At 35.6% G+C, this 12,432-nt stretch overlaps 1 protein-coding gene across 2 annotated transcripts in view; it reads left to right on the top strand.

The window, feature by feature from the left end:
• The window catches only part of LOC110017996 (thymocyte nuclear protein 1), a 17,013-nt gene extending 4,815 nt beyond the window's left edge, over positions 1-12,198 (top strand). For both annotated transcript variants that reach the window (XR_002293315.1, XM_020715201.1), the window contains exon 2: positions 11,724-12,198. Coding sequence is in view for 1 of the 2 variants with exons in the window: in XM_020715201.1 (XP_020570860.1) it covers positions 11,724-11,728 (5 nt within the window). In the remaining variant the exon portion in view is untranslated. The remainder of the gene's footprint in view (positions 1-11,723) is intronic.
• Positions 12,199-12,432: the final 234 nt, after the last annotated feature.

Below are 12,432 nucleotides of genomic sequence, written 5' to 3'. Positions count from 1 at the left end.
CCCCCCCCCCCAAAAGACACATTGTCCTCAAGATGTGAAAAAATAAGAGTGTTCCTCCTCCCCACAACTGTCTTTATTGCTTCATTCTTTTTCTCGTAATGCACTATGAGAACTTGTAATTTTCGATCCTTGGAACGGTGTTTTGGGTTAAACTTCTCATTACATCAAAAACATAACCTCTTGGCTTGTTTTTCTCAAATCTCTGTCTCAGTAATGCGCTTGAGTGTTGCTCTCAATCGTGGTCTATTAGTCGTGTCTCGTGCAGTCTCCATCCAGATTTCCACTGTTTGAGCTTTTGATATCGCGTGGTTGTAGCTTGTTCGGTACAACGTTCTATCTGAGTTTCTCCTGCTAGCCTTCTTCGTCTGATTCTTGTCCTCTACCATTTGAGCTTGGTCCATCGTCTCCCTCAATTCTCGTGATCTCAATAGTTAGAGTGATGCATGTATTTTGGGCTTTAGGCTTTTCATCAAAGTTCCCTCTAATGCTTCAAAAATCCTTCAGCCGTCTCGATAATATCGCAAATCTCTCCCTGTATTCCGTGATGGTCTTCTCTTGAGTTAAGACATAGAATTGCTCGTGTAGTTCTCCTTCCCGAATTGCTCGGAAACGTTCCAACAAATAATCTTTGAATTCCTCTTACAAATGGATTAGGAATCTAGCCTCTCTCCACTGAAACTAGGTTAGATCTTTCCCTTCCAAACATAACTTTGCCGCTATGAGTTTCTCCTCTCCATTTAGCCTATTCACCACAAAATATCGCTCCTCCCGATACACCCATCCATGTGCGTCTTCCTCAAAGATCGTCATCTTTAACTTCCTAACCTTAGCATCTCCACCTCAACTTCCTCTTCCCCCGTTGTTTCCCCCCATATATTGAGGGCAAAACTCCATCATTTGTACATAGTCGTATCCTCTCCTTGCTTCTCTCTTATGTTCTTCATGCTCTCCCATACCTCTTGTATAATCTCTTCTACATGTTTTGACCTAACCGCCTTAATCAGAAAACTCTAATCCACCCGTAATTGGAGCCTTGAGAGGGGGTTCGCGATGGTGGATGTTTTCCTCATGTTCCTCACGTTTGATCTCTTTTCCTTTAGGTTTTGCAAATTAACTGTCGGTGGGGTCTTGAATTGCATTTCAATTAGCCTCTTTACCATCTTGCAAATTTCCTCCATGCTCTCGAATCGATCCTTCATTCGATTATCCATAGAAGAACACCTATCCTCTATGGTGGTGAATATTTCTTCTATCACATATTTGATTCAGTTGATCTCTTCCTCTAATTTCTTCTCTAAATTATCTACTTTCTTTGCTAACATCTCTTCCAAAAAAAATTTTGATCTCAAAGGCAAAAATATTTATCTCCTGAAATCCATCGTCACTTCACATCTAGCTCTTATTGCAGTCGTACCTCAAATTAATGTCCCCAGGTCAAGTCAAATTCGTTGTTCCTTACCAAGTAGCACCTACTATGACTGTACATGAGATTCAGTTACAGCACGATGAATCCTGTTGTCATGATCCTGTCTTAAGCTTCTCGACTATTTGAATGGCGAATGTAACACTTAATTAGGCCACTGTACGCCACAAATCCCTGCGATGCTTCCTAGTTGGCTCTTTCCGCGACTGTATCACACTGTTCGCCGCGATCCCCTCAGCCTGAAAGATTGGAGCTTCAGGTCTTTGTTCGTCAAGATTCTTCCTAGATAACTAAAATGGTGACTGTTTCATAAGTTAAAGGCACGACATTCCGCGATCTTGCCCCACCACACTCAAATTGCGTTTGTTTCGTCGCCTGCATGCCGCGATCCAGTTGTTGCTTCCTAAGGCACAATTGTTTTGGCATTGGATGCCACGATCCAATCTGGGCGACGAAGGCTCCGAACCCAATTTTTGGCTTTTTCCCGTCGGTAATTTCCCAGGAATCGACTGTTGTGATACGATTCGACGTCAAAATTGACTTGTTTTTCCACAGAAATTACGGCAAACACAAATATTTTCTTCAATAATTCAAATAACTCAACAAGAATACAAAAGATAAACGCCTACAATTCAAGAGGTAGGCAATCTCTTCCAATTCTTACAATTCGAGAGGTAGGAACTCTCTCAGAGACCCTAAACCTAAGATACACAATCTAATCTCACGTAGAAACCTAACTCTAAACATAGCAAGCCTATTTATACCCAACAATAATTATAATAAAAGACAAAATTGCTCTTATGCGTACAAAAGACAACTTTACCCTTAGGCAAGGTGCCAATGTAACTGCCTCAGAGCTGAGTAATTGGATTATCATTATGAGTAGCTTATAGGAATAAACTATCAATATATTAGATGACTAAGACTGAATTTTTATTACTTTTTTTTTATTCATTGGATTATTAGATGATTAAGATATTTATGCTTGTTCAAGATATTTTGGATGGAATTAGATGATGCCTATAAAAAATTCACTTATGAGTTGATATAGATTTTGTCAAAGTTTTTGGTAACATCCTTGGACTAAGTCTGGGTTTGCCGGGTTTGCAATTTCTTTTGATTTATTCATCAATGTGATATGGATTCACTTGATCTCTTTAATAAGAGTTGGGGGTGAGAACATTCATAAGGAGGCAATTATGTAATTCATTGAGATAGATTTGAAATGACTTATTGTGAAGCATGTAATTATTTGACGTGGTTTAAATCTTAATATCTTATACTTCGTAACAAAACAAATAAATTGATTGGTTTATCAATTATGTTGTGAATTTTTTGTGCTTTGTTTTGGCTCGTGCTAAGGAAACTATGAAAGGTTGCGAGGACATTGGGCTTGAGTATTGATGCCCTGGGTGAATCCGATCATGTTGAACTTGGAATTCAATAATAATAAGTTGCATATGTCGATGGATTGAAATTTTGTACCCTTAGAAAGTTGTTACCATTATGGGATGCCAGTGATTATAACCTTGTTTCATTGAGGGGTAAGAAATGGAAATTTATCTTGAATGTTGTATTGATTGGTGATGCAAATGTTATTGGATTGTTATAAATTTTAATTATGAAATTGTTTTAATGATTTTGTTCTCGTCAATAATAGTGATCTTCTTTGTGTAACATGAAGTGATTGAGTGATACTCGCTAAGAAGAAACAATGTTAATACCATAGTGGGCAAACTTAGTGAACTAAGAGATTTCAATGAAAGTCGGTATGCTATAAGATGAGTAATGAATTTGTGCTTGTTAGAATAATTAGGTATCAATGAGCGTAGTTTTGGTCACAAACCTATAAACCTTTACTAAACTTAAAAATGTAATATTCATCGAGTTTTGAAACAAGTGTGCAATCATATATCGGGGACTTAAGAGTTTAAGTTGATTTTTAATGACAAGTATGACATTGTGTTTTTGTGGGAGACTATAATGTCTGTATGCTTTGGCAATAACTCTTTCCATACCTAACTTGGAGTGTTTGCATGTCTTGAATTTATGGTAAAAAAGACTATTGATTACGCATGTTTCATCATTATGATTTTATATGGCTGTTATAGTGTGAACCCAAGTATTTTGCATTTTGGATCATCGTAATTATGATCATAGACTGTGTATACTATTAGGTTGACTATTATTTTACTATCTTTGGAATTGAAGTACAATGCACTTGACCATTCCTTATATTATTGCACTTTCTAGAGTTCTCTGGTGTTTAATTAGCTAATGATTTTTTTTCTAATTATTCCTTGGTGTGCAAGTTTGGGTTTATTGGTGTGGCTCAAGTCTTATTTAACTTTGACTAAACCTGAATTTGCATAATTTAAACTCGATTTATTATTAAACCGGTCAAGAAGTTTGATCCGAATCCAACTTTCTAATGACTTACATGAACACTTTTTTAACATTTTTACAAACAAATATAATTGAAAAAAATACTTAATACAAATAGGATACATAAATGCATAAAAAAAAAACGTTTATAAAATGATAAATGTGAACTACGAAAGATAAAATTAGATATAAAAAAATTATAATGGTTGGAGGGTTAGCCCAAACATGACTTGAAATTAAATTGGTCAAAACAAGCATTAATCATGTCCACATGAGCTCAAACATTATATTGGGCAAACATTAATCAGGTTCAAAATTTTAGGTTATCTTGTCCTGTAATTTATTGGAACTTCTAATTATTTTTGTCTAAATGTAGTATTTTATTTATTTTTTTTAATTTTATGGGCAATGCATTATTTTAAATATAAATTACCATGCAACTTGAATTATGGATCTAAAAATCAAGTTATTTGTCAAATTCCACTTAATTTATTTTGAATTTTCTTTCATTTTCCTTTAAACAAACTATAGATTTTTTCTTAGAATTGCACACAGATTACAATTTGATGGTCATAGAGATACAATTTTAATTTATAGAACATTGGTTCGTGTGCCATAAGATTTTTGCTATCCGAATGTCATAAGTGAATTGATCCAATGGTTCAAAGCCTTGATTTGTGTTAAAAGTTCTTTGTTATGATTGGAGCAGAAATTCAACACTTTTCCTCAAATTGGATGGTAGAGATCTATCATTCCAAATCAGCTTATGATATTTTTAAATATTGTGCAAGAGTGTCCTTTGGTGAATATATTGGCTAGTTGATTTATTTTGATATCATCCCTTATCTACAATAGTTTTTTCATCAAAGTCTAATTTTTTTTCCTGATTGAGTTGGAGTTTCACACAACTTGCATTTTGTCATCTTGGTTTCTTTCAGTAAGTCTATAATATATTTATGTTAGGAGATACACATAAAGGGCCCACCAATTTTTTGGTAGCATGGTGTTCCACAACCATGCCATGATAATGGAATCAATTTCTTCCCAAAGTAATAACTTCCCAAAGTAATAACTTTGGGACTCTGTGCTTTAGAAATAAATCCACAAGGAGTTTGATCTTTCCCTTTCATTTTATAAAGGTCTCCATGGTGTCGTATAATTTAAGATAATTTTTCATTGATCAAGCGATAAGATGCTTGAATACATGAGCTCTCCTTTGTTCTAATTTTCTTTATTAATCTTAGTCAATTCTTTTGAAAGGAAGTCAAATAACCCCGACATAATAACTAGAAGGAGAATTTGACAAGAGGGATAAGATTGTGAGGGGAAACCCCAACCTTAGATAATAATAAATAATGCTGGAAGTGAAAATCACCTTAGATAATAAGAACAAAGGTTGGAAATGAAACCACAAACCTTTGAGAATAAGAACAAATGTTGGAAGTGGAAACCCTACTCTAAGCTTGCTCTGATACCATGTAAATTTTTGTTTTTTAGGAAAGCGCCTAGATATTATCCAGGGTCAAAGAGACAAATCTAAGGATATAGAGCCTTGATCCATGTGCCTTAAGATCCCTGCTATCCAAGAGTCATAAGTAAACAAATCCAACGGTACAAAGTTTTGATTTATGTATATTAAGTGCTTTGGTAAGATTGGAGCATAAATTCAACACAAGCCAATTGAGGATCGGTACCAGGAAAGTTTAGAGTTTGAGTCTTTAAAGTATATTTAAGAGAGGCAATTAGAAAAATTGTTTCTAGTTATGTAAGACATTGTCACACTCCTTAGTTTTAATTTTTTTGCCTCTCACCTCCTTTCACATAAGAAATACATGTTTGTTTCTATGATTTGAGGTTTAAATAAACTTTCACAATATAATGTAATGATAAATTGCTCCTTCTATGAGAGTTCCTAGATGATTATATCCAACATTAGTTGTAGTTTTTATGATATTGTTTGTAGATATTTGTACCATTTAAACTTGGGCGTTGATTGATGTTGTGGTGTTCGGTGATCTTGGTTTGCAATTTTTTGTGAACTGTTTACACATTTGTTTTCTTATGATTATAGTGTCATGGGAGTCCCCTTGTCTAGTACATAGTTTTGGTATTCTCTTTGACAGTTGGATATAGCCTTTTGTTGGCATCTTATCTTATATAATTTTCAGGTCAGAAACTATCTGCATTTATTCTGTGTGATTCCTGAAGTATGCCTGTAACATATTTAATTGACTCTTCATTCTCAGTATGTCTATGGCTTTGCCTGTCCTTGCTATTCATGGTGTTTTATATGGTGACGAAATTTGTTATGCTGCCTAGTATTGTGAGGATTTCATGATATGTACGACTTAGATTGTACGCTCTAGTGCTACATCTGCTTATATTCATGATTCTATTGTTGTTTCTTATAGATTATGTAAATTGTAATCCCTGATTTTGTATGACAATTGTGCAAAACCTTATATGATGTGTGTTTTCTCGAAACCAATATTGAAAATGATGTTTATATGGCTACAACCCATTATTATTTTTTAATAGTTTATATTAGTGTTGCATGTTATAGGATCTGCTTTTTTTCAGCTCTGAAGAAGATTAAATTGTGTGAGTATGGCTAATATGCTTGTCTATCTGAGAATGCTCTATTTGAATCTACGCAAAAAAATCACCACTGGATCATAGATTTTAATCTATTGTGGAAGGGTAACTCAATGAGCTTACCTAGTGTTTTAAATCAGGCATATAGAGGCTTGATTGGTTTCAAATCAGGCACATATAGAGGCTTGATTGGTAGCTATAAGTATGAAGTACTATGCATGCAATATAGTATGTCATGATTCTAGCCTACAGGCTTTTGACTTGGGTGCCATTCTTGTTCAGTCATATTTACAGTCTTTTATCGGTATGTAGCCATTTGGTTTTCATCCTTGAAATTCATGAATTTCCATTACTTCATTTGGTCTATTATCAATGCAACTGTATTGGTTGAGGTGTTCGAGTCAGTGCACATGAATAGGATTATAAGCACAATTTGATTTCTGACATAACGCATGCTTATTATTTTCTGTAAACTAAATCCTATGTAAGCTTTTTGTGAAATATCTGGTTTTTTTCTCACTATATTGCGCTTGTGTTAGTTTCGAGTGAGAATAAGGGCCTATAGGTTAGTGAGAAAACTGTAAATTATTATATATTATATTGTATTTGGGTTTTGGATGTATTACATTACTTGTGTTTTATCTGATCTTAGTTTCTGAGAACTTTTTTTCTACTAGATATGAATTTATGGTATGATGGGTAAATGAACTTGGTTTCTTTTCTTACTGTCACACCTCAACCTAATGTATCCCACGTAAATGTAAAGGTTACATAGGATTTGTGTATATTGGAGGCCAAAATAAGTATAGACTACAAAAGGCAGTTTGGGGCATTAATATCAGCTCCTATCAGTGCAGGACCGGAAGGATACAGTTGTAAGGATGATCTATTGTATCATTGAGGTCTATTATGTGTACCTAGAGTTGCCAATTGTTTGACTTGACTTGCGAGGCACATATTTCTGAATAGTTGAACATTTTGGTGTGGAAAAACCTAATGTAATATTTTTATCGATCAAAGATGCTCTTGGTTACCGAAAGGTTTTTGAAGGCATTGCTACTCTGGAGCACCTTGAAGCCTCAAATCAGAAAATGGATTTGTATACGCCCTTGCAGCACCTAGTCAGCCATGTGAGCTCATTTGGATGGACTTTTTAGGAAACTGCCCAAGACATGAAGAGGGTTTATTTACCTATTTGGTATAGGATTTAATTTAAGTTAGAAGATCATTTCCTGAGGAGAGGCTGTATTTTTATTTGTTTAATTTTATTGCATGTTTTGAAGCATTTTGGCTTGTTTTCATCCCTTTTTTTTTAGGGATTGCCAATTTCTAAAGAATTTCTAGAAGTTCCTTTGGAGTTGATGGACACCAAGTTACAGTGAATCATTGCCTTTCATTCATAGATGGATGGATGAAGGTGATCAAATAATGGTTCATATGCTTAAAAACTATAATTAAGGCATCTGTACGATGAAAGTTTTCCATGCATGTAATTGGGTTTTTACATTTTCTTCTTTGAGTCATACCCTTCGATGTACATGTTACAAACCTTCTTTACATGGAGCTTTTAGTTGCACTAAGTAGGATAGTGCCGGTGAAGAGTTAAAGGATACCTTCAAGATTGCCTAGAAAGATATGCAATGCTATAAGCCGTGTTATTTGAAAGAATGAGTTTGTCTATTCCCCACATCTATTACTATTTGCATTCTAGTGTAAAGCCATGTTTTATTTGCATTATAGTTTAGCTTGCCAAAAAGACAAAGTCAATCAAGTCAGGCCTGGGAATTCTTTTCGTTGGTGCATTGCGACCTTTTTGGGTTGAATTTCAGTTCTTATCTCCAGTTCTTTTTTCTTTCCTTAGGTCCATTCTTATATTTAAGACTTGGTTACTTAGGAGTTTGAAACTTTATTTCGGATTCTGAATTTTCAAGAAATGATTGTTCCAAAAGGCTTGAACTGTTTCATTAATGACTTGGGGTTATATAAAATCTTATAATATTCTTGCAACAGGGCTTCCTAAATCAAAATAATGCAGTGAATCTCTTCTACCACACCGATGTCATGGCTGAATATCTACCCCGAATACTTGTTTTGAAATACTTGAGAAGATAGCATTTTGAAATAAAGATGTATTTGTCGAATTTGCCACATTTTGATGACAACTTAGATCCAGACAAGTTCATCAAGTGGCTCCAGATTGTGAAAATTTTCTTCGAGTTTCATGACTTCCCATCGGATAGCATGGTAGAAGTAGCTACTTGCAAGTTAAGAAGAGTGTTATTTTATAGGTGAGCATTCGGTCTGTTTGGATGGATTGGTTTTAAAATTTGTACAAATCTAAATTTTGATTAATCTAAATTGATCAGACTGAAATTAATTCGGTTTAAACAGTTCTATTATGAACAAATCAAAATTTATTTTTTATTGGTGTTTGGCTAAGAACAAACATAACGAATTACTTGTCTATATAATATCAATTTATTTTTTATGGATCCTCTATTTATTTCATTCAAATATTTTATATAATAAAAATTGACATTTTTAATTTGAAATCAAAATATAATAAAAATTTTAATAAATTTTTTGTTTTTCTAGTTAAATGAATTAAAATTGAAGCAAAAACCGAATGTTAAAGTTTTAAAAATCAAAAACTAAAATTCATTGTTAAAGCCGAACTGAACAAATCAAACTTCAACGGTTCGGTTTGGCTTTTTTATTTTGACCAAATAATGCACCTTTATTTTTTTGGTGGAAAAATTTGAACCACCTACGACAGCACAAGAGAAAAATAAAATTATTATCTGGTTCAACATGAACAGGAGATGTAGCGCTAGTTCCTACCAACACACTACATACTGAACATTCAAACCCCAGTTTCAAAAGTGGAGTGACCACATCATTAGGTGGCCACCACATCTTACGCGAATAATTCAACCTCAGGATCTTACAGCAAGAGTACAATTAGGGGAACATCCTAGCTAGCCCCGCTTAAGGAGGCATTAGGTCAGAGTGGAGAAAATGTAGAACCAATTCACATTCTCATATCTGTCTCCGTCAGGAATTATCAAATGTCATGGATTTTGACATATTGAATCAAATTGTACAGTTAGGAGAATAATCTATTTCACTTCTTAGGGAGTGGCTGAAGTAATACACAGACCACAATGATCTAGGAAAGGATGAATATTTTAGAGGATTCTCACCTCCAACAGATGAGGAAGAGACGCCAGCAATTCCATCCAAAACCAGGAGAGAGACTCCAGTTAAATTACCATCGGTTGTGCTAGAACGTAGTGAGTCTGAGGTTATGATCGTTCATATAGAGTATGCAGGCGTTTGGAGGAGCTTCAGTAACAGGCATTGCATGTCCAAAGAGTCATTAGTTTGAGTGGCTGATGGTAGACATAGGGCAACTTCAGATAAGAAGATTTCAAAATTTTGGATTTGTAGCCTTACCTCGAGTTACCCCTACTAAGGCGGTTTCAACATATTAGAGATGAGAAGCACTTGAGCTGCTTCTAGAAGATCATATAGAGTTATTTTGGTAATATAGTCAATTTTGCAGTGTATCCGCCGACAAATGATTAGATATGAGTGATGACCCGCAGTGTTGGAAGTTGTCTTAGGAGATTAGTGGGAAAGAACATCCTCCATTGGGATCTTGGTCTTTTTGGCGAAGATGAAAAGGTTCTTGAGTAGTTGCTAGTTAGAGCTACTCAACCTGCAATAGATTTAGTCCCAAATTTGAATCCTCCTTATTTAACATATACTTTGGGCGATTATGAGGAGTACAAGAAGCCAATTGTATATTTGATGGCTCGAAGCTTGATTTGTTAAGATATCCATCGACAGGCAACTCCAGGTCAGGTTGTGTTAAATGAGGATGGATACTTATTCTATCAAGTCGTACTCTGGAATGTCGTCTACAGATTTGACTTACAAGGAGAGTAAAACATTTTTGCCACCTTCAACGATGCTAATCTAACATTATACTACAAGGAGCCATAAGTCTCCACAAATGAGCCAATCCCAAGGGAACGACGTGAGCGTCTCCAGCTTGGTAGCGGAAGTGGGAAGTCCTGCCGTGAGCGGGCTAAGATTTGCTCACTTGCACCGGCTTGATTTAGGTTTGTGGAGTAGCTGGCCGGTCCTTGGGCCCACTCCTATTTATCTTATTATTATATCTTTGTTACAGAGTGTCAGGTTAGTTTTTGGCGTGAGTTTGTTGGGACAGCTGGCAATGCCCGTTTTCTCCTTTTGAGGGCTGTAGTTAGGGGATTGGGTGTTGCTCCAGCTGTATCTCTCTCTCTCATGAGGTGGTGTCTAACTTCTCTATTTCCCTTTCACATCCTCTCTGCACTGCTCCCGCACACCATCTTTGCTGCAGCCACCCGGAATAGCTGTTGATGCTATTCTTCATGCAATTTCTACATTTGAGCCTAATTTTCATATGATTTCACTTGTTGTCATCGCTGTTCCAATCACCTCCCTTCCACAATCCCTGCCACCTTCTGATTCAACCGACAGCCAGCCCTCTTGCTGTTTCTGATAGCCCACAGCCTTTCAGCCTCCCTCCCGATACCCAGTACCATTACCATTCCAGCCCTCCCTCTTCGCTGCCCTCGCTGTCCCAGTCCTCCATTGCTGTTGCAGCACGCAATGCCTTTCCTTTGTTGTTTTGTTGCTGATCAGCTGCCCCAAACAGCAAACTGCTGCTGTTTGGACTGCAGTCTCCTGCTGACCTGCTTTTCCAGCCACCCATAATCGCTACCGCCCTTTATCCGCATCTTGGAAACCCCTTTTTTACCTTGCCACAACCTCTCCCAGCTCCCTGTTCGTCACCACAATCAGCTTAGGTGTGCCCTAAAGTGAGTTTGCATGTTGTGTGTGTTGTATTTTCTTTTTCAAGTGCGTTTCATTGTGACCACTTATTTGATTTCAATAATAATAATTATTTTTTCTATTGTGATTTGAGTTAGCTTCGGTATCACAAATGAACCAAACTTGTATCTGAAGTTCCAAAATAACTTACAAATATGAGCCAATTTCAAACAAATAAAATTTTGAATGATCTGACAATAAAGCACAACAAACTTACACTGCTCAGCTTATTTACACCCCTAATTGTAGTTATAAATTTTCTGGTCATTTCAAAAATTATTCTATTACTAGCCAGTGCTCCATCATATACATACCTTCGATAATTTTAATAGAAATTCAGTTTGCGCCTATTTTACATTGCATTAATTCGATAGCTTAATTTCTCCAATTGAAATACTTGTATGAATACTCATTCTCTATGTTATATTCCATTTTGTAGAATAGGAGTGGTTTCTGGCAAAGCTATTTTTGGACCCCCTCTTGAGGAATACTGGACAAAGAAGCTTCAGGAAGAGGCGGCGAATGGGGCCAATGATGCAGATAAATAGTTAATAGCGCTGCAAAGATGTTCTTAGTATGCTTTGTCTGCTTAGTGTGATTATTTTCAGTGGTTTTTGGATCCTCTTAATCCATATCTCTAAGCAGCGTTTCACTTTTGCTGATGCCGAAACGTTACTACTAGTTATTGACCTGCATCAATCTAAGGAGTTGTGGTTTTGTTCTTTGCCCACTACGAACTATTTCGTTCGTGAAGCGACCTATATAACAAAGATGAAATTTTGCCTAGTATTTTTAAGCATGCCGTATTCTGCAAAAATTACAATGAAAAAAAAAATCCTTGCTGTTGTATTGATGGATGGATTACTTGATATCTTTTGTAAGAAGAATGCATATTAAGTAAAAAATTGAAAAGCTGCTTATTTGTGTTTGGTTTGTTAATTTCAAATATTTTTATTTTCTATTGAATGAAAGTTTTAACATCTTTTGGGTTTTTCATAAACATTTGTTAATTCGATAGTGGAAAACTTATGCTGCTCTCTGCTATGCATTTCAATCAGGGGCGAAGTTTTGAGATTTATTTAAGTTCCTAGGAGAAGGGCCCATCTGATTAGAACCAATATTAGTTATAGGAAACATCGTATTATTAT

This window comes from Phalaenopsis equestris, unplaced genomic scaffold, assembly GCF_001263595.1.
Source record: "Phalaenopsis equestris unplaced genomic scaffold, ASM126359v1 Scaffold000002, whole genome shotgun sequence".
Taxonomy (NCBI): Eukaryota; Viridiplantae; Streptophyta; class Magnoliopsida; order Asparagales; family Orchidaceae; genus Phalaenopsis; species Phalaenopsis equestris.
The sequence above is the reverse complement of the archived record's forward strand: the minus strand, read 5'-3'. Positions and strand labels throughout refer to the sequence as shown.